This window comes from Carcharodon carcharias, chromosome 11 (assembly GCF_017639515.1).
Source record: "Carcharodon carcharias isolate sCarCar2 chromosome 11, sCarCar2.pri, whole genome shotgun sequence".
NCBI lineage: Eukaryota > Metazoa > Chordata > Chondrichthyes > Lamniformes > Lamnidae > Carcharodon > Carcharodon carcharias.
Genome location: NC_054477.1, coordinates 161,347,385 through 161,370,479, shown reverse-complemented (window position 1 = coordinate 161,370,479; position 23,095 = coordinate 161,347,385). Strand labels below are relative to the sequence as shown.

General features: G+C 43.1%; 2 protein-coding genes across 3 annotated transcripts in view; one reads left to right on the top strand and one right to left on the bottom strand.

The window, feature by feature from the left end:
* itgbl1 (integrin, beta-like 1) overlaps positions 1-8,931 on the bottom strand; it is a 182,891-nt gene extending 173,960 nt beyond the window's left edge. Inside the window, exons 1-2 of the mRNA XM_041198860.1 lie at positions 8,742-8,931; positions 3,214-3,416 (exon numbers count right to left, since the gene is read on the bottom strand). Coding sequence (XP_041054794.1) covers positions 3,214-3,416; positions 8,742-8,821 — 283 coding nt within the window. The 5' untranslated portion in view covers positions 8,822-8,931. The remainder of the gene's footprint in view (positions 1-3,213; positions 3,417-8,741) is intronic.
* nalcn (sodium leak channel, non-selective) overlaps positions 1-23,095 on the top strand; it is a 238,062-nt gene that overhangs the window by 11,204 nt on the left and 203,763 nt on the right. The window contains exons 1-2 of one of the 2 annotated variants that reach the window (XM_041198859.1): positions 14,019-14,123; positions 20,501-20,640. In XM_041198859.1, coding sequence (XP_041054793.1) covers positions 20,533-20,640 — 108 coding nt within the window. In that variant the 5' untranslated portion in view covers positions 14,019-14,123; positions 20,501-20,532. Of the gene's footprint in view, positions 1-14,018; positions 14,124-20,500; positions 20,641-23,095 lie in introns of those variants that run through there. The other variant, XM_041198858.1, reaches the window with a different exon arrangement.

The following is a 23,095-nucleotide window of genomic DNA, read 5'->3' as shown; positions in this document are numbered from 1 at the left end:
CCAATAGAACCAGATGTATGTTAGTCAAATTGATAGTGACATCCCTTTAGCCCAAATTGCACAGATGTTACTGAGGAAACAATTAACTTCCAGTGTTAATTCTTTTTCTTCTGAATAATGAAAGGTTTTGATGAGGTAAATGGAAATAAATCTATTACTATTCATCAGTGAGTTCATTACTAGAGGGCATAAAGTTAAGATCATCAAAAGAACAAAGGAAGAGGTTTGAAAAAAGATTACTATCGGAAGAAAGGAGGAAGGAGAAATGGATACATAGATGGTCTTGAATTTATACAGAGCCTTTATTGGATGTCCCAAAGAGAATTCAAGAAAGCTGTGGCGCGTCATGACTATCTCTACGTGTTCGACAAACCCTATTCCAAGATGGACCTCCTAAGCTGGATGCGGAGTCTAGTTTGAGAAAGTGGAGACTAGATTTCCCCCATGAAGGCCAGATACAAACTTTGTATCAGCTAGCACACAAATGTTACCTCATCCAAAGTGACTAATGCTGCTATCTTCAGATGAAACACTTCCTTCACATTCCTACCAAATTTTATTGATCGCACTAACTCTTTTCAAAATTCTCCCCCACCCTCCAACTGTACCCATTATATTATGATGACAGGTGGCATAGGCTAGATTTGCATTTCCCTAGAGTGTAGAAGATTAAGGATGACCTAATCAAGGTGTTCAAGATGAGGAAAAGGAATTGATAGGGTCAATGGAAAGAAACTATTTCCTCTGATGGAGTTGGGGGATTCCAAAACAAGGGGGCAGAACATTAAAATTTGAGCCAGGCCATTCAGGGGTGATGTCAGGAAGCACTTCCTCACACAAAGGGGAGTGGAAGCATGGAACTCTCTCCCCTTCAAAGAGCTGTTGAGGCTGGGGGCCAATTGAAAATTTCAAAACTGAGTTTGATAGGTTTTTGTTGGATATGGGGATTAAGGGTCACAGAACCAAGGTGGGTAAATGGAGTTGAAATGCAGATCAGCTAAGATTCTAATTGAATGATGGAAAAGCTCAAAGGGCTGAATGGTCTCTTCCAATGCAAACAGTACTGTGTGGATGGAATGTGCTTTTTATGCAATTCTTGCTTCCCTGACCTGAATGAAAGACCTGTAGAAGCCTGGGAACTAGGCCGAGGCTGACCGTTAAGTGGGGGTGGCGGGGTGGGGGGGGGGGGGGGGGGGGGGGGGGGGGGGGGGGGGGGGGGGGGGGGGTGGGGTGGCGAGGGTAAGGGGTTGGTGGGGGGGGGTGGTGGCAAATGACAAAAGGTCTAGTTAGATCCCTAGCCAGGAACAACATATAGGGAGGACAATTCGAAACCATATAAGTCACATGATGCACCTATACAAATTCCACAAATTCCATCCCTCCTTGTAGATCATCACTGGGATGAGCAGGGAGGAGAGGAAAGGAGTTGCAACTGGAACCATCCCCATCACATCTTTCTGTCATCTTCCTGCACCTAGCTATTCAGGAGAGCAGTCAGAGTGATCATCAGGAACTTAGCCAGCCACACAATCACCAGAGGACCCAGCTCAATGCTTGATGGTCCAACCACTGAAGAGAAAGGGGCCCCATGCATCAAGTAAGTTAGCACAGCTCTGGTTGTTGGCTACAAGAAGATGAAGTCCATGTCTGTTGTGGAGTGCAGACCTATTCACAACAAACATGGGTGGAACTGAGAAGTTGTAACCATCAGGAGGGACTGAACAGCCAAGGACTCTTTTCTCTGAGGGATGATCTCATAGAGGCAATCAAGATTATGAAAGGGTTTGATAAAGGATTTATAAAAAGTTGTTTTCACTTGTGGTTGAGGCTAGAACTAAGAGCCATAAGTATAAGGTAGTCACTAATAAGCCCAATAGAGGATTCTGGAGAAATGTAATTACCCAGAGAATGGTGAGAATGTGGAACACGCTACCATAGGGAAGGTTGAGTTGAATAGTATAGATACATTTAACAAGAAGTCAGATAAATTCAGGGGAGAAAGAAATAGAAGGATATGTTGATAGAGTGAGATGAAGAGGCTCATTTTGGAGCATAACCACTGGAATAGACCAGTTGGGCCAAATGGCCTATTACTGTGCTGTAAATACTTTGAACATATAAGGGACATCCATCAATCAGAATGAATATCTGCAAGGAACTAGGAAAATGCCAGGCAGTCACAGACTTGTTCAAGAAGACCCATTCAATACAAAGTACATCCTCAGTGTAGGAACCCACCCACTGCACAAAGCAAGATACCAAACTGCAGTCAACATGACCACCAGTATTCAAGGCTCCTGCCCACCATCCCCCAACCCTAAACAACAAAACTCCAAAACAAATTGGTTGCCTTGGTCTCTGAGCCATATTTCTCTAAGTGAAAGTAGACTGATGTGATTGTGCACCCAAATATACAGTAACCTCAACAAATATCTATACATCCTGAACTGTACAATTGACTGATAAGATATTTGAATGTGTACCTAAATATAATAGTTTCATTGGATATATGTATATGTTCAACATATGAAGTCTAGCTTTTCTCTTCTTCCAATAAAATTTAATTCAAAGAACACAAGTTCTGAAAAAACTATGAACTATAAAGATTTGACTTCAAATATTAGCACATCAGTCAAATCACACTCAATATTTCATTTATATTCATCTGTGGAAAACTTGCAATTTTTGGTAAAATTTGCAGCCACTATATAAATTGGGATATCACTTCAATCCTGGTGTGATACAACATTTAAACAACCTGATCAAGTACAACACGCCTACAGGTTTGTGGCCTGTGTGTTTTATTGTTAAGTTTGCTCATGTGCATGTAGGGTTGCCAACTCTGGGTGGATGTATTCCTAGAGATTTCATCACAAGTTCTCCAACAGCCCTGCCCCCAAGCCTCATGATTGGTTGCCATATCCATCCTCATGGTGCTCCTCCTCCCTACAGCAATTGAAAAGTGAATTGAATCCTCATTACCCCACTGGATATTTCTTGCCTATCTGTCTAACAGCCTTTTGTCCCTCCCACAAATAATAAACTAAATAAAACTTTTAAAAATTCTACAATTTATTTTAATGGCCCTATAATGTTTCTCCTGAGTTTGCTGTCAGGTGTGTCCTGGAGATTAATATGTCATTCCTGGGTAAGTCTGGAAATGTTGGCTAGTAACACCTGACTTCAGACACTGATGCAGTAGAAATGGTTTACCTCCACAAATCTTCCCATCGTAGCTTTCACAGAGCCAATCCTGGCACTCACACAGAGAGCCATAGAATTTGCCTGGTTCATTGACAAGGCAGATGCATATTCCACAATCGCATTGTCCTCTGCCACTGCAGATCAAACCATCCAGAGATTGACAGAGCTTCTCTGATGTGTCCAGTGATAACTTGCAAGTTCCAGAAATTTGCCTTTAAGTTTTATCATTGGTTGGGGGAGGTGGGGGGAAGAAACATAATTTTAGAACAAATTGAATGCCTGAAAATGTTTAATAATTACTTGACTTTCTTCATCACAAAAATTCCAATAATCAACATGCTAAAACGGAAGCATATTTTTCACATTGCATGCAAGACAATTCTATCAATAGAAAACATTATTGCAAAGCCATGAAAAATCTGTACTTCTGAAGATATAATACTTGAAATAAAGAATTAATTAAATGCATGGAGCAACTGATTATGGTGGCAATGTGTAAATGTAGGAAAATATACTGGATTTATAGTTAAGCCATTAGATGCTTTGTAAAATAATAATGTATTGATTTGTAAACATATAAATATTTCCTCTTTGCACTTAGGTCTTATGTAGCAATTAATACCATGTTTGGGGCTTGTTGCTTAAAAATGTCAGATTCTTTAAAAGCACTAATTATTAAGTGCAGAAAAATTATTTCTCCTTATTTTTTCAAATAAAAAGTTATTGAGGCTAGGGAGTCAATTGAAAGATTTAGAATTGGGATTGGTAGATTAGTGTTTGGTCATTGATATGGGATCAAGGCGGGCAGGTGGAGTTGATATACAGGTCAGACAATGAATGATGGAGCAGTCGCGAGGGGCTGAGGGGTCTGCTCTTGTTCCTATGTTCCTAAAATATTATCCCGAGCTACACGCTATTCCCCAACTAATAGGTAACAAATGATAAGCTCTTATTTTCTACACATCTGTGACAAATAGAGGAGTCTGCAATAGCCTCTTCTCCTCCCAGCGTAGGGAAACAATTTAAATGTGCTTGGAGGAAATCCGATAACTGGTTTACATTACACACTTGTCAAAATGGAGAAAAACGGTTGCTCTATATTTTTTTCACTCTGCACTTCTGTATCCAAGAATAAAGTGGAAACCTGAAGCAAGTGATGTTGATTCATGCCAGCACTTCAAAGGGCTGAACTTCTGACATTACAGCAGTGACTATTCTTCTAAAAGTACTTGATTGTCTGTGGAGTGTTTTGCAACAGATAAATGTAAGTCTTTTCACTTTTTTTCAGGTCACCTTGCTGAACCATTCTTCTGTGGATTATTTTTGATGCAATAGCTCAAAACTTGTGGCTTGTAGCTTAACTCGCTGTTGCTGCATTGCACTGGCTACAGGTTTCACTTTGTGCTGGCCGCCTTCCCTCTTGCAACATGTGGATTGTGGTTCAGCAAGCATGAGCATAATGCCACTGGTTAATTTAGACTCAAAGGTTGGCAGGAAAAAATGGTAGCTGCACAATGGGCTGCCTTCAAACAAGAGATGGATTGGGCAGAGCCAAGGTATATTCCCTCACAGGGCAAACAAAGCCAGAGCTCCTTGGATGACAAAAGAGATAGAGATTAAGATGAAGATGGAAAAAGTGTGCTTATGACAGATGTCAGGTGGACAATGCAATGGAAAACCAGATGAAATGTTGCAAGTTCAGACAGGAAGTTAAAGCAGCAAATATGAGAAGCAAAGAGAGAGCATGAAACGAGACTGGCAGCTAACATAAAAGGGAATCCCAATGTCTTCTGTAGGCACATAAATAGTAAAACGGTGGTAAAAGGAGGAGGAGGACTGATTAGGAGCCAAAAAGGGCATTTACACATGGAGGCAGGGGAAATAGATGAGGTATTAAATGAATACTTTGCAACTGTCTTTAGCAAGGAAGAAGATGCTCTCCAGGCTGCAGTGAAAGAGGAGGTAACTATTACCCTGAAAGGATTTGACATTTACGAGATGGTATTAGATAGGCTATCTATACTTAAAGTTGATGAAGAACCAGGGCCAGATGAGATGCAGCCAATGATACTGAGGGAAGTGAGAATGGAGATCGCAGAGGCACTGACCATAATTTGCCATCTTGCTTAGACTCAGGGGTCAATACCCTACCATAACAATTTGCATTGATATTGCACCTTTAATATAGGAAAACATCTCCAGGGGCGTCACAATTGCATTAGAAAACACTGAGCTGCATAGGAGATATCCAGACAGGTGATCAAAACATTTGGTCAAAGTTGGTTTTTAAGAGGTGTCTTTTTTATTATTCATCTACAGGTTGTGGGCGTCGCTGACTAGGCCAGCATTTATTACCCATCCCTAATTGCCCTTGAGAACGTGGTAGCGAGCTGCCTTCTTGAACTGCTGCAATCACAAGGAGAGATAGGTAGAGAGGCAGAGAGATTTAGGGGGGGATTTCCAGAGCCTAGGACCCAGGCAGTTGAAGGAAGGGCCATCAATGGTGGGACAAAGGAAATGGGAAACGTGCAATAGGCCAGAATTTGTGTTCCAAGAGGGTTGAAGGTTTGGAGGAGGTTCCAGGACTAGGGAGGAGTGAGGCCGGGAAGGGATTTCAACATGGAGAATTTAAAATCAAGAATTTGCTTGACCAGGAGCCAGTTTAGATCAGTGAGCACAGAGGTGAAGGGTGAATAGGACTTGGTGCAAGTTAGGATACTGGACAGCAGAATTTTGGATGAGCTCCAGAATAACAGAGGTTGGAAGATGGGCAGTCAACCAGGAGAGCAGTGAAATAGTTAAGTTTGGCAGTGACAAAGGTATGTTAGAGGGTTTCAGCAAGAACGAGACGGGTGATATTATGGAGGTGAAAGTAGACGGCCTGGATGATGGAGTGGACATTGGGTCAGAATCTCTGTTCAAGCTCAAGTCCAAGGTTGCAAATAGTCTGGTTCAAGCTCAGACAGTGACAAGGAGAGAGATGGAGTCAGTACCAGCAGGCAATTTTTGTGGCAGAATCCAAAGACAATGGCTTCTTTTAAGTAACAAAAGCAGAAATTGCTGGAAAAACTCAGCAGGTCTGACAGCATCCATGGAGAGAAAGACAGAGTTAACATTTCGAGTCCATGTGACTCTTCTTCAGAACTAAAGAGAAGGAAAAATATGGTGAAATATATAGTGTTTAAGGGGGGGTAGTGGGATAGGTGAAGCTGGATAGAAGGCCAGTGATAGGCGGAGGCAAAGGAGAGATTGTGAAAGATGTCATGAACAAAAGGACAAAGAGGTGTAGATGGTGGTGATGCTGGCTAAAGGAGGTGCTAATGGTGACATTAAGAGTAGAAAGCAGGATGAGCAAGTGACAGATGGCTCTAGTGGGGGTGGGTGCAGGGAGGGGACGGTGTGGGAGAAAAGATTGAAATAGGCTAAAAGGTGGGGATTAAACAATGAATGGAAATAAATTTTAACAATAATAATAGAAATAGCTGGGAAAAATATATATATATATTCTTTACCACAGCTTCTTTTACGTCTTGGGTCTGTGAGTTCACTGGACAAGTAAACTCGAATTGCATGCCTTCATATACACTCGTTAGCTGATGCTCACTATCAATAACAGAGAGAGACTGACATAAGAACGAACTGAGATTGTTTATTGCAACAGAAGGCAAAGCACTAAGTCCTTGCGTGCTCCCACAACCACCTCCAGCTCTAGACTTACAGTTAACCACTATCCCGTGCTGCAGTGATTGGTCAGTACTGTCACATGGTTAGTCCACTTGAATTCTCTTAAAGGTACATGGTACTCCACTTCACCACTGCTTCCCAATAATTAACTGGAGGAATACCAGTAGTCAAGTCAGTCACCAAATTTTCCAACTGTAAGTTTTTTTATAGAAATTTATTTTACAAATATTTATTTCCTCCATCGAATGAAAGTAAAGAATTACTGGTCTTGTTTCCAATTGACCTTTTAATTTCCTTAGAGTAATTTCTCACTAGTTTTGTTTTTTGGAGGTTCAAGGGGGTGGCCCATCGCCTTCTCAAAAAACAGACTTACATTTATATAGCACCTTTTACAACCTCAGGACATCTCAAAGCACTCCATAGCCAACAAAGTACTTTTTGAAGTGTAGTCAATATTGTAGGAAACACGGCAGGCAATTTACGCACAGCAAGATTCCACAAGGAGCAATGTGATAATGGCCATATAATCTGTTTTTGTCGATTAAGGAATAAATATTGGCTAGGGCACCGGAGAGAGCTCTCCTGCTGTTCTTCAGAACAGTACCATGGGATTGTATGTCCACCTGAGAGGGCAGATGGGGCCTTAGTTTAATAGCTTATCAGAAAGACAGAGCAGCACTCCCTCTGTGCTGCACTGGAAGCATCGGCCTAGACTTTTATGTTCATGGCCCTGGGATGGGTCTTGAACCCACAACCTTCTGACTAGGAGATAGGTAATAATTGCCAGCCTAGCCAGCACTACCCAAATCCTGAGACCAAATGAAAGAAAAACACTGGAGCAGACTCGTTAGTAAAGGTCAATTGGTTGACTTTCTGTTAGTGAGGTGTAATTAATTCACTTAATTTACCACGAGGTGGTCTATTTTATCACTAGCAATAAATTATCAGACAGTAAATTACTCTGCCATTGCATTTTAACGTCAGAAGTGTTTTGCAGTCTTCGTGCGTTACGCTTTCTCCTCTTTGATTTGATATGTTGTTAATGCATCAAAAGTCAGAAGAAGGATTCATTCACCCTAATCCTTACCATTTTAAATATACAGGTTAGCCCTTATGCTTCAATCACTAATAACATCAAGTAGCCTGAGTTATTAATTAATTCTGCGTCACAGAAGTATTTTAATAATGTTTTTCAAAATTGATTGTTTTGGTGTTTAATTCCCAGTGGTATTTAAAATCTCACACAGCTTCCCAAAAGCTGAACAGGGATAATAAGCACTTGTCATAAATACATATCAGGAAGCTTATTCCAATATTGAAGTTAATGGGATGATTCTAACTATCGATTGGCAGAATAGGGTATCAATAAAGATCCCTTAGATCATGTAAGATTTCTTGTCCCTACCAATGGATGGTCATTTGAGAAGATGGATTTGCAACATTTGCTTGAATACAGATAAATCTTGTTTGAAAGAGGTTTACCCTCTCTTCATTGAAACACAATCTGTTTGCCAAACACCTAAATTCATCCTGGTTCACATCAGGTTTAAATTAGGAAACTGTCCATCTGAATAGCACGCAGGAGGAGATCTAAAGAACCATGTTTTTAATTGTCATTCCCAGTACAAATTCACAATTTTCTTTACGAAAGTTATATGTACATCTCTAATATTACTGTAGGCATGTACATGCCTAGTTTACTTCTTTCCCTTCTCTTACATGCAGAGTTGTCATTAGACAGCAGTTGATATTTTTTTTTCCCTCTGATATTTTCAATTCCTACATACAAGGGTTTAACAGATCTCCACAACAACAGATAATGAGGCACTCCAGGAGTGCTGCACTGTACTCACCTTGCAGACTGCAAAAAGCTCTGAGACACAAACACAACACTGAGCAAAACTATGGAATTTACCAGAACGTCTGCGTGCATGTTTAGGCTGAAGGTGACAAAGTTAAACTTTTAATGCCTGCAGGCTCCGCGGACATTCTGCATCAGGAGGCCAAGCGACAAAACTGAAGCTGACTTCAGAAGGGCCAAGACCGCCTTAAATCTTTATTGGCTTATAGCTCGACACATGCGAGTGTATCTGATTAGTTTTGGCCGTGTGGAAACAAGCGAGACGGAATGTTAGTGCCAAAAGAACCAAATTCCAGAGAAGTAGGGAAGGTAATTAGAAACACTTGTCCAACCAGATGGTTCATCGCTTGCACTCAGCAAGTACAGAATTTATTACAACTGTGGAAAAACCAGGTTTCCTTTCTGTTTACAACATGCTCCATGGAAAATGTAGGTTTTTCCAGCTTCTGTATTGATCATTGGAAACTGAATAGATTATTGTTATGTTGCAGCTGCTGCCTCGTGTCCACTCTCTAGAAGATACCCTCAGAGTCCCCGCACCCTCTCCCTCCCCACCCCCCACCCCCCAACATCCTTGTGATAATGTAGCCAGCTCCCAAAATGGATGAGTCCTCACATAACTGCAGTCCACCCCAAACTGCGTTCGCCACCAGTCCACTCTCTGCCCTTGATCCATGGGCCAGGATTTCAGCCCATGAGAGTTCTGACTAGTCAGCAAGTAACAGATTTGCAGCGTCCACTAACTGCCAGGGAAGGGCATGGTGTCACACACTTGCCTCTACTCAGTGAGGGTGACCACACTAGCCTGCCCTCCTTTTATTTTATTTGTTTACGCGATGTGGGCTTCGCTGGCTGGGCCAGCATTTATTGCCCCTCCCTGTGTCATTATTGTCCAGGAATCATTTCTTCTTGCAAACACTTACAACTTTCCCTCCAAGTCATAAAGCATCCTGATTTGGATGTACGTTCCTGTTGCTTCCTTTTTGCTTGATCAAGATCCTGTAATTTCCTTCTTAGCCCAGGGCATCAGAAAAACTGCAGCTGTTCTCGGAATAGGTCCAGCAGTGCCTCGTCAGGGTAATAAGGCAGAGACAGGTAGACAGACATGGACCAGCTATCAGGCCTAAAAGGGTTAAATTATAAGGACAGGCTGCACAGACCAGGTTTATAAAGAAGACTAAGGAGTGATCTAATTGAGGTGTATAAGATGATTAAAGGATTTGATGGGGTTGATAGAGAGAGACTATTTCCTCGGGTGGGGGGAGTCCAGAACAAGGGGGCAAAACCTTAAAATTGGAGCCAGGCCGTTCAGGGGTGATGTCGGGAAGCACTTCTTCACACAAAGGGGAGTGGAAATCCGGAACTCTCTCCCCCCCAAAAATCTGTTGAGGCTGGGGGTCAATTGAAAATTTCGTAATGAAATTGACAGATTTTTGTTGGGTAAGGGGATTAAGGGTTACAGATCCAAGGTGGGTAGATGGAGTTAGGATACAGATCAGACATGATCTCATTGAATAGTAGGACAGACGCAAGGGGCTGAATGGCCTTCTCCTCTATGACTCTTTGGGCTGAATTTTGCCGTCGGTGAGCAGGGGGTGGGGCCTGCTCACTGGCACGAAAACGACATTGGGGGGAACCCCCGTTGTCACCGCGCCCCACTTAAATATTCAGGAAGGTGGGAGGACAGCGCAATCAGCTATCCGCCCACCGACCTGTCAATGACCAATTGAGGCCATTGACAGGGTAGTTAAAACAATTAGAGGACCTGCCCGTCCAACCTTAAGGTTGTCGGACAGGCCAGGAGCCCCGGCGGGGAATAGAAAAAACATGAAACCTCATCCACGGGCGGGATGAGGTTTCATATAGGGTTTTAAACAGTTTAATAAAGTTTTATTGTAATTTATGAACACGTGACATTGTCACATGAGGGGGATATGTTAAGGATTTTTTTATTTTTCTATTTTCAAAGTTTTTAAAAGTGTCAGCGATCTCCCTGAGGCTGCACTTAGCCTCAGGGAGATGTGCGCATGTGGGAAAGAGCACACTCTCACATTTGCGGAATCCCCCCCACCCACACAGGAAGCGCATAGCACTTTCCGCCGGACGTCACGCTGGGCCGGCCTTAATTGGCCAACCCACTTAAAATGGCGGCAGGGCCCGCTTCCGGCGGGGATCGGCTCCCAGCCCACTGGAGATTGGGTCAGGCCCGCCCACCCGACAGGCAAAAAATTCAGCCCTACATCCAGGAAGCAACCAGGAAACACTATATTTGTTGCTTGTGATGATCTCTTAGGTGATCTCAATGCTGTTTGGTCCACACTATCCCTTTCATACATTGCTGTCCTATCGCATGAATTCACCAGTGAGCCAAATCTCACATCCCACTTCCAGTTCTTCGAAACTTCAAGTTCAGGTTCACAGTTAGGATAGAATGTAAGAACTCCCAATCTCCAACCATGACAACTCCTCTCCCCACCCCACCCTTTCCCACACTCCCTTCCCCACCAGAGTGCTGGAACACATCATAAACTTCATAATCAGCACCTGGGATCAGCAGGGACAGGCTTCCACAGAGTCAGGAAGATGCTGTGGACCTTTAAAAACAGTGGAGAGTCCCTTATGCAGAAGTCCTCTCGCCATTTCCGACTGATCCAATTTTTGCCAGTGGGGGAATTTACACAGGCTGGAAACCTAAACTAGGCAGGGTCATGTGAATCTTAGCGCTGAGTTCAAACTGGCCCCAATTTGGCTGCTCCAAGGGCCTGAATCCACAATTATGGGGGTCATGAAATTTTGGAGTAGACGTAAATATTCTCAAAGGGCAGATAAGGTCTGTTTAAGTGTCACGATCTGAAGTTTTCAAATCCTCTGCTCTTTAAACTTGAAACAATAGGCTTAAATTGTACCTAAGAGTCTCATCCTATTTTCAAACCTCCAAATGGCCACATCACTCCATATTTCTGTAAACTTCTGCAGCCCTAGACCTTACAAGATCTCTGCGCCACCCCAAATTCTGTGCATCACCAATTTTCATCCCTCCATCATTGATGGTCATACCTTCAGCTGCTTGGGCTCTAATCCCTCACTGATCATCTCCACCTCTCTCTCGCTCTCTCCTCCTTTAACACTCCCTTTAAAACTTTCTCTTTGGCCAAGCTTTTGGTCACCTGTCTTAATACCTCCTTATGTGGCTCCTGTCAAATTTCGTTTGAAAACTCTCCTGTGAAATGCCTGGGGGTGTTTGGCTATGTTAAATGTAGGTTGTTATTTTTTCACTGGGACTGATTGGATAGCTTTTTCAAAGATTTAGCACAGGGCCCATGAGCCAAAGTGATCTCCTTCTGCGCCCTGTCTTTCTATGATTTTATGACCTCTTCATGGGTCTGCACCTGTGCCTGGCCAAGGTGGCCTTTCATAGGTCCAAGATGGATATGGCCTGTTGTCACTCCAGTTGCTTACCACTCCTCTGTGGCTTGTCCATGCCCAGGTGATCCTGAAGAACGGAACACATGGTGTTGGGTAGAGCTCTTAATAGGGCTAGGAACATAGGAACAGGAGTAGGCCATTCAGCCTGTCGAGCCTACTCCACCATTCAATACGATCATGGTTGATCAGCCCCTTCAATGCCTTTTCCCCACACTATCCCCATGCCCCTTTACCTCACTGGTACTTAGAAACCTATCGATCTCTGTTTTAAATATACTCAGTGACTGATCTTCCACAGCCCTCTGGGGTAGAGAATTCCAAATATTCACAACCCTCTGATAAAAAAAATTCCCCTCATCTCAGTCTTAAGTGGCTTCTCCCTTAATTTGAAATTGTGCCTCCTGTCTAGAACTGGTTGGGTTCTAGACTCCCCAACCAGGGGAAATATCTTAACTGTGTCTACCCTGTCTGTCCCTTTAAGTATTTTGTAGGTTCCAATGAGATCACCTCTCATTCTTTGAAACTCTTGAGAATAGAGGCTCAGTTTCCCCAATCTTTCTCATTGGACAGTCCCGCCATCCCGAGAACAAATCTGGTGAACCTTTGTTGCATTCCCTCTATGACAATAATATCCTTCCTAAGGTAAGGGGACCAAAACTGCACTCAATACTCCAGGTGCAGTCTAACCAAGGTTCTATACAATTGAAGCAAGACTTCAGTTTAAGTAAAACCTTTTGCAACTAATTGGCACCACAGGGAAGGGAAAGTATAGTCAACACAGCTGTAAACAGAAACAGAAGGCCATTCAGCCCATCAAGCCTGTGCCAGCTCTTTGAAAGGGCTATCCAATTAATCCCAAATCCCAGCTGATAGAATTTAAATTCAATGAATAAAACATGGAATTGAAAGCTATCCTCAGTCATGGTGACCATGAAACTATTATCAATTGTTGTAAAAATCCATCAGGAAGGAAGGAAATCTGCTGTGCTTACCTGGCCTGGCCCATATGTGACTCCAGACCCAGAGTGATGTGGCTGACTCTTAACTGCCCTCTGAAATGGCTTGCAAGCCACTCAGTTCAAGGGCAATTAGGGGCAGGTAACAAACGCTGGCCTTGCCAGCGACACCCGCGTCCCCTGAAAGATTAAATTAAAAATCCTTTTGAAAATTATTCTTAAATTTGTTGAGCAGGTTGGAGCTCTTTTCTCTAGAATGGAAAAGGCTGAGAGGTGGGAGGTGGTGGAGGTGCTTAAAATTTTAGAAGGTGTTGTGACAGGGTGGATGTAGAGAAAATGTTACCCCTTGGGAGGAAGCCCAAAATGTGAGGCCATCGATAATGATAAATCCCGTGGGGAATTCAGGAGAAACTTTACCCAGAGAGTTGGTGAGAATGTGGAACTCGGTGTGGCGAATCATATAGATACGTTAAAGGGATGTAATGGTGCTGTGAAGCCTACGCATATATTTCCATCACCCTTTCAGACAGTGCATTTCGGAATGCAATGAGTCGCTGCATTCCAATGAAAATAGTTATGTGACTCCCTGGCCTGCAATAATTCTTATAATTCAAGTTACAAGTTTCCTTTGTATAATGACTAAGTTCTCTATTAGTTGTGCCTCTTTATAAAGGGGGCACCGTTGTGAGGGGTGTGGTCACTATTAAATAACCCTGAAAGGGCAAGCTAAGGTTTTGTTTGGGGGGGGTGGGGGGGGGAGGTGGTGGTGGTGGTGAGGCTTTATTGAGAAAGGAGCAGCACCAGGTGAGTTTCTGGCCATTTCACCTGCTCTCACCGGAAGTCCCGCCTCCTCTCAGTAGAAAGCTTTGCAGTTCCGGTACCAAGGTCTCTTAATAGAATTAGTGGAGGATAAAAGAAAATTGCAGAATTGTTGCTTCAAGCGGCCCCTTTCATCTCATCGCGTTGGGGAGATTAGCCGGAGAGAGTGGGCGGTGAGTGTCAATGTCACCTTGTTGTTTCAAGCCTGGTGCATTGAAGGGCTTGTCCCTGTCTTGGGTTTAGTCTCCATTGAACCTTCTCAATAAATACCGGTTGGGGTTGGGGTTGGGGAGGCTGCACAAGGGCTTGGTCGGGGTTTCCTTTTGAAGTCTGCGTTTCCTAGCGATGCCAAAGCGGCAGCATCTGCAGAATGGACCGAAGATGGATTTGCCGTTTCGGCTCAACTCGCATCGATGAGGGAAAAAAAAAAGGGGGGGGGGGGGGCTGTTGCCAGGGATGCATCATTCAGGAAGGCAGGGTGAAGGCAGGTTTCAATCAGGCCCAGGAGTCAGAGCCTCTCTGCATTCGCTGTTGGTCTTTGTAATGATATATTTTTTTTTATCACCTTCCAGCAGCACCCACACAAAGCAGTGGGGTTGTGCAGAGTCAGTGCGAATAGGAATTGTTTTGTTCATTTTCTGTAATTCCAAGCTCCACATTTTCAGTTCCTGCCTGCACATCAGGTACAGCGAGAGTGTCATTTTACCAGTGCGGGCACAGATGGAAAACCCAAACTGAGGATTCATTCGGGGCACAGGATATTGTAATCTCCAGGCGTGACTATTCCAGTGCTCTCCTGGCTGACCTCCCACCTTCTGTCCTCCATAAACCTGAGCTCATCCAAACTCTGCTGCCCATCTCCTAACCCGCATCAACTCCCATTCACACCCGCCACTGTCACTGTGCTCCCCCCCCATTGGCCCCGGCGCTGGCACTGCCCCCCCCCCCCCCCCCCCCCCCCCCCCACCCCTTGGCCCCCGGTCTAGCAGTGAGGCAATTTTAAAATTCTCATCCTTGCTTTCAAATCCCTCCATGACCTCGCCCCTTCCTATCTCCTGCAATCAGCTCCAGCCCCTAGGACCTCTCGAGCACTGTTACAATTCTGACCTCCTGGGCAGCTCTGATTTTAATCGCTCTGCTATCAGTGACCATGCTGCCTAGACTAACCTCCTGGAATTCCCTCCCTAAACCTCTCCATCTCTCTCTACCTTTCTCTCCTCCTTTTACAACCTATTTCTTTGACCAGGCTTTTGGTCACTTGTCCTAACCTCACTTTATTTGGCTCTACATCAAGTTTTGTGATAATGCTCCTGCAAAGGGCCTTGGAGTGTTTTTAGTTTGTTAATTTTGTTAAATAAATGCAACTTGTTGGTGGAACAGCCACAAACTCAGTCGGGACCTGAATATTCCTGGATCCTTACTTCTGAGGATGCTTCCAATGGCCTTTTTCCTTCTATTCTTTCATGGGATGTGGGCATCGCTGGCAAGGGCAGCATGTGTTGCCCTTCCATAATTGCTCTTGAACTGAAAGACTTGCCACGCTTGCCATTTCAGAGGGCAGTTAAGGGTCAACCACATTGCTGTAGGTCTGGAGTCACATATGAGCCAGACCGAGTAAGGATGACAGATTTCCTTCCCTAAAGGACATTAGTAAACCCAGATGGGTTTTTACAACAATCAGTGATAGTTTCACTGTCACCATTACTGAGACTAGTTTTATATCTAGATTTATTTAATTTAGATTCCACCAGCTGCCGTGGTGGGATTGGAACCCATGTCCCCCCAACGCCCCCCACCACCCCCTACCATGCATTAAAATAAAAGCAAAATACTGCACATGCTGGAAATCTGAAATATTAGCAGAAAATACTGGAAAAGCTCAGCAGGTCTGGCAACATCTGTGGGGAGTGAAACAGTTAACATTTCAAGCCCATATGACTCTTCTTTGGCTGCTCTTCAGTGAAATCCAACTGAAGTCTAGGCTGGGTTTAAAGCTCAAGATTAGAGAGGAAGAATTGCTATTTTGTTTCTAATGTTTAAGTTAATCTCCTAACGTGGAGCTCGGAGAGAGAACCTCTCCCATTCTGATGCGGGGACCTGGCATGTCCACTAAGCTGGCCCATTTCCAGCTTTTTATTTTTACTTTTTATTCTTTATCCAGGGAGGATTTGCAGGGTGAGAGCCTTTTGCCCTGACACTACCTTTGTGAATTTTGTTGTCAATATGGGAAAGATTCTGGGTTTTGTATTTCATTTTGAATCATTGGGAGTAGTCGGCCACTCGCTGCTCTTACCATGAGAATGGGCAATGGTTAATAACACTCTGGAGGAGGATTTCCTGGAGTGTGTATGTGATTTTTTTTTGGACCAATATGTTGAGGAACCAACTAGAGAGCAGGCTATCCTAGACTGGGGATTGTGCAATGAGAAAGGATTAATTAACAATCTTGTTGTGCAGGGTCCCTTGGGGAAGAGTGACCATAAAATGATAGCATTGTTCATTAGGATGGAGAATGAAGCAGTTGAATCCGAACTAGGTTCCTGAATTTAAATAAAGGGAACTACAAGGGTGTGAGGTGCAAGTTGGCAATGATGGATTGGGGAACCTTACTAGAAGGGCTGAAGGTGGATAGACAATGGTTAATAGTTAAAGAACGTATGCATGAATTACAACAATTATTCATTCTTGACTGCTGCAAAAATAAAACAGGAAAGGTAGCTCAACCATGGCCTACAAAATAAATTAGGGATAGTATTGGATCCAAAGAGGAGACCTAAAAAATTGCCAGAAAAAGCAGCAAGTCTGAGAATTGGGAGTAGTTTAGAATTCAGCAAAAGATTGATCAAGAAGGGGAAAATGGAGTATGAGAGTAAACTTGCAGGGAACATAAAAACTGACTGTAAAAGCTTCTATAAATATGTGAAGAGAAAAAGATTAGCGAAGAGAACTGTAGGTCCTTTACAGTCAGAAACAGGAAATTATAATGGGGAACAAATAAATGGCATAAGAACTGACATATATTTTGATTCTGTCTTCACAAAAGAGGGCACAAATAACTTCCCAGAAATGTTAGGGAACCAAGGGTCTAGTGAGAGGGGGGAATTGAAGAAAATCAGTATTATCAGTGCTAGAGAAATTAATGGGGTTAAAGGCTGAAAAATCCCCAGGGCCTGATAATCTACATCCCAGAGCACTAAAGGAGCTGGCCCTGGAAATATTGGATGCATTGGTGGTCATCTTCCAAAATTCTGTAGACTCTGGAGCAGTCCCTACAGATTGGAGGTTGGTACATGTAACCCCACTATTTAAAAAAGGAGGGAGAGAAAAAACAAAATTACAGACCAGTTAGCCTAACATCAGTAGTGGGGAAAATGCTAGAGTCTATTATAAAAGACGTGGTAACAGAACACTTGGAAAGCATTAACGGGATTAGACAAAGTCAGCATGGGTTTATGAAAGGGAAATTATGCTTAACTAATCTACTGGAGTTTTTTGAGGATGTAACTAGTAGAATAAATAAGGGAGAACCAGTGGATATGATGTATTTAGATTTCAAGAAGGCTTTTATTAAGGTCCCGCATAAGAGGCTACTGGGTAAAACTGAAGCACTTGGGTTTGGGAGTAATATACTGGCATGGATTGAGAATTGGTTGACAGACTAGGTACAGAGAGTGGGAATAAATGGGTCTTTTTCCAGATGACAGGCGGTGACTAGTGGTGTACCCACAGGGATCAGTGCTTGGGCCCCAGTTATTCACGATATATATAAATGACTTGGATGAGGAAACCAAATGCAATATTTCCAAGTTTTCTGACAGCACAAAACTGGGTGGGGTTGAGTTGTGAAGCGGATGTAAGGAGGCTTCAGGGTGATTTAGGCAAGTTATGAATGTGGGCAAACACATGGTAGACGCAGTATAACATGAATAAATGTGAAGCTCTACACTTGGTTCTGAAAAACAGAAAGGCAGAGTATTATTTAAATGGTGATATATTGGGAAATGTGGATGTACAAAGGGATCTGGGTGTCCTTGTACACCAGTCAATGAAAGTAAATAAGCAGATGCAGCAAGCAATTAGGAAGGCAAATGGTATGTTGGCCTTCATTGCAAGAGGACTTGAGATCAGAAGGAGGGATGTCTTACTTCAGTTATACAGGGCCTTGGTGAGACCACACCTGGAGTATTGTGTGCAGCTTTGGTCTCCCTACCTACGAAAGGATATACTTGCCAAAGAGAGAGTGCAGCGAAGGTTCACTAGGCTGATACTGGGGATGGCAGGACTGTCGTATGAGAAGAGATTGGTTCAACTGGGCCTGTATTCACTAGAGTTTAGAAGAATGAGAGGGGATCTGATTGAAATGTATAAAATTCTAACAGGGCTAGACAGACTGGATGCAGGTAGGATGTTTCCCCAGGTTAGAGAGTCTAGACCAGGGGCCACAATCTCAGGAAACTGGGCAGGCCATTTAGGACTGAGATGAGAAAAGATTTCTTCACTCAGAAGGTGGTCAACGTGTGGAATTCTCTACCACAGAAGGCTGTGGGGGCCAGGTCAGTATATTCAAGAAAGAAATTGATACATTTTTAGGATATCAGGGGCATCAAGGGGTATGGAGAGAAAGCGGGAATATGGTGTTGAGATAGAGGATCAGCCATGATCATAATGAATGGTGGAGCAGGCTCAAAGGGCCAAATGGCCTACTCCTGCTTCTAGTTTCTATGGTTCTCAAACGGGTCTGTGGAGCCTTGAGGGTGCATAAAGACTTTCCAGGGACCCCGCGATATAAGGTGAAAGTGGGAGATGGGAGAGAAGCTGCCACATCGATAGCACAGGGTGGGTTGGCTGCTTCACCTGGGAAGGGAGCAGGGATGGAGACATGTGAAGAGCAACATGCAATACCTGTTTTATTGCTGAAAAAAGGGACCTTTTTTTGTCAAAGTTTTTTACTCTTGCATTCAGGACAATTTGCAAGAAAATGTCAATGCCCATCACCTGATATTGGCATTTTCTTGTAAATTGTCCTGATGAGTGCAAGAAAAAAAGCTTCGACAAAAAATGTCTTTTTTTTTCCCCCAGCAATACTCAAGTTATGTACTACCAAGCCACTATTTGAATGCTGTTTTCTTAAAAGTTTTATTAATGCACTCTTTACATCTGCACTTTCATATTTATATAGTGTTATAATTTAAACGGAGGTGCCCGTGATTACTAATCCATTTGAAAAGTGCTCCTTCAACCAAAAATTTTGAAAACCATTGAGATATCGAACTTTATTTTTGTTTGCGGATTAAAAGAGTGAAAGAATGAATGACGGAATGTTCAACACACTAAGAATATATCTCACTCCACGCTCTGGGACAGAGAACCTCAATTGACATTAACATGAAAGCAGAACAGAAAACGCTGGAAACACTCAGCAGGTCAGGCAGCATCTGTGCCAAGAGAGACAGAGTTAACGTTTCAGCCAGGTGATGTTTCTTCAGAACCGGAAAAAGTTTTAAAATAACTTTTTAACGGGTGTAAGCAGTAGAGGCAGGGGGAGAGTGAAGGGAGGAAAAAATAAACCAAAAATGTCTATGATAGGGTAGAAGACAGGAGAGGCATTTGGAGTGAACTTTCACCCTCAAGGAAAGTTCCCAGCTTGGCCCGCCCACCTCGGGAGAAAATTCCAGAAACGACGGGATTTTTATTCCGGGGGTTGGTGCGGTCTACAGTTGAGCCAGCTAAACAGGAAAAAAGTTCAGAGACAGCCACAGAGGCTCAGCTGTTTCAACAATCAAATGAATTTCTGGGCTCTGAGCCAAGCCTCGTATGCACCCTTGGCTGACAGCCTTCAATTGGACTGTTGAAACAACTGAACCCTAGAGAAAGCATTGCTTGATTAACAGTTCTTGCTTTTTGATCTGTTCTGTCAATTGCACAAATGTTTATTTATGCAAGGTAAAGAGATTTCAAGTGCTTGCAGTTTCTACTATTGATACTTTAAGCATCTGGATGATTGACACTTTTATTGGCTTATAGTAAAAAAGGAGTTTTTTTTTAAGAAAATGGAAAGTTATCAGAGTTTTTTTCAGCTTTTTTTTTTACATATTGTTTCTATGCAGTGTATAGTGGGTGAATGGACATGGAAGTGCCACAGCTTGACATGGGGTCATGAGAGGCCATGGAGGCTGGGTAGGGGGCATACCTTGGCATGGAAACCATTAGGAGGACCTTTTGAACTTGCCTTTCAAAAGATTCCCTCATTCAGACTCCGGCTAACGACATCTGAGGTGCCATGAGCCACAATTTTGAAATGCTGGCCCAACTCCATAAAAATTGCGGAGGACAAGGGCTTGCCCATCGCCACAATGGAGCAGGCCTGGTCAGGAGTGCCGGGTGCGAGCTCGCGACCCGAACCAACTTGCACTCTTAAAGGACTCTGCTGAAAATCAGAAACCCCAGAATCGGGTCTTGGCTGCCATTTTCACCCCTGCAGGGGGTATCCCTGACTCCTTGAAATTCCAGCCCATTGTATTTGTCTTACTGTGTTTTTTTACGTTGACAGAATTCATTTCTTAAAAAAAGTCTATTTCAAAGATGTTGAAACGGAAGCAAAGTTCCAGAGTGGAGAGCCAGCCTGTTACAGACTTTGGGCCTGATGAGATGCTTACTGACAATGCTGACATCCTGTGGATTAATAAGCCGGTAAGTCATGTGGTGAACTCCTCTCAAATATTTAGGTTGGAAGCCTCTAAATGTTCTTCTGCCCGGCCTCCCATCTTCCGTCCTCCAGAAACATGAGCTCATCCAAAACTCTGCTGCTCCCCCGTGTCCCAACTCACACCAAGTCCTGTTCACCCATCACATACCGTGCTCGCTGACTTTTATTGGCTCCTGATCTAGCAACATCTTGATTTTCAAATTTTTATCCTTTGTTTTCAAATCCTTCCATGACCTCAATGACCTCCTCCAATCCTAGCATCTCGCACATTCCCAATTTTCATCGCTCTTCCATTGGCGGCTGTGCCTTCAGCTGCCGAGGACCTAAGTTCTGGATTTCCCTCCCTAAACCTCTCCAGCTCTTCACCTCTCTCTCTCCTCCTTTTAAGGCACTTCTTAAAACAATACCTATTTGAGCAAGCTTTTGGTTATTTATCTCTCTGTGGCGCAGTGACAATTTTTTTTATATCACAAAGTTAATGTTAAATGCCTTGGGATGTTTTCCTATATTAAAGGCACTCTATAAGTACAAGTTGTTCACTCGTAAGTGACTGTTCTATATCTGCCACTTGGTGTAGTGCTTAAAAAAATAAACCACATCTGGGTCTTTACTTCTTCTCCAGGTATTTCCTGATGCATCACCTGTTCTCCCCCCTGTCTCTCCTAGCTCTATGACATTCATGACCTATCTTGGACTGCCTTTTGCCCCATTTTAAATCTCCTCTGCTGCTACCACGCACTCTACCGCACCATCCACATATTTACCTGGCTTGTCTCTGAAACTAGGAAGTTATGTTTAACCTTCACAAATCACTGCTTAAGCCTCAACTGGCGTATCGTGTTCAATTCTGGACCACACTTTAGGAAAGATGTCGAGGCCTTGAGGCTGTGGTGGAGATTTACTAGAATGTTCCCAGAGGCGAGGGACTTCCGTTAATGTGGAGAGGCTGGGATTGTTCCCCTTTAGAGTGGAGAAGGTTAAAGGGAGATTTTAACAGTGGGAATCAAAACCATGAAGGGTTTTGATCAGGTGGGTATAGGGAGAAACCATCCCAACAGCAAGTGGGTTGGTAATCATAGGTCACAGATTTCAAATAATTCATAACAGAAACAGAGGAGGAAGTGAAGAGAATTTACTTTCACACATATGGTTATGACCTCAAATGCACTACCTGAGATTTGAGATCAGATTCTACTGGATCCTTTGAAAGTTAATGGGACCTGTACTTGAAGAGGACAGATTTGCAGAGATATGAGGAAAAAGTTGAGATGTAGCTCTAAATTGGACAGCTCTTTCTAAGAGCTGGCACAGGCAGGATGGGTTCAATGACTTTATTCTGTAAGATTCTGCGAATATGTAAAATAACTTCACTATTTACCATGCGGTCAACTCCCAAAGTTCAAGTCAGACAGAAGAATCTCTCTGCCCAGGCTCTGATGGGATGAGGATGTCATCGGAATTGTGGGCCCAATGTTTCTGTAAATAATCCACTTCTCTTTCTCTAGAATGACTAGAATATTCACATGGTCCCATAAATCACAGAATTAAACAGCACAGAAGGAGGCCATTTGGCCCATTGTATCTTGAATGATATGCTTCAACAAACTTAGTTTCAGTGGTAGGGTGGTGGGAATGAGGGGGAGCCTCACACACTTATCTGAGAATTTTGTGAAGGATCTTATCTTTTAAAAGATCCTAATGATCTGAGTAGATCTTGCTAGCCAGTGCTGTCTATACTGTGGCATTGCCTCCTCCCATAGGTATGCTTTTGATTAATTAACTTTTGTCAAAGGAGGATTTGAGGTCTTGATGAGCTGACAGTGATTCTGATGTACAATTTATTAATGTATTGACCTAAAGTCTATTAGCTGAGAATTGAAAAATTATGGAGTAGGAAAAATGGACATTGTGTAATGGCTCCTCCTTCTGGTTATTACACAGCATTACAAAAAATGGCCTGTTTCTGCACTGGACATTCGGCCCAACTGGTCTGTGCTGGTGTTTATGCTCCACACTAGCCTCCTCCCACCCCTCTTCATTTCACCCTATCAGGGTATCCTTCCATTCCTTTCTTGCTCATGTATTTATCTAACACCCCCTTAAATACATCCTGCCGTTCTCTAGCATTGTCATAACCTTCATGCATCGATGTACCCATGTTTATTTTTTCTTAACATGGCTTTTCTCTCTGTGCTGGATTCCAACCTGAAATATGATTTTATGCTGCCTTGCCTTAATGAATATAATTCAGTAGACTTTGCCAATATCTTGAACCCTCACTAACATTAAACCACCCAAGTAAGTGCTCGGATGCAATTTGCAATCTCTTTCTAGGATTGTTACCTGATCTGGAATGTGCTGCCTGAAGAGGTGGTGAATGTAGATTCAATACCTTTTTTTCAAAATAAAAGGGGAATTGAATATATACTGAAAGGAAAG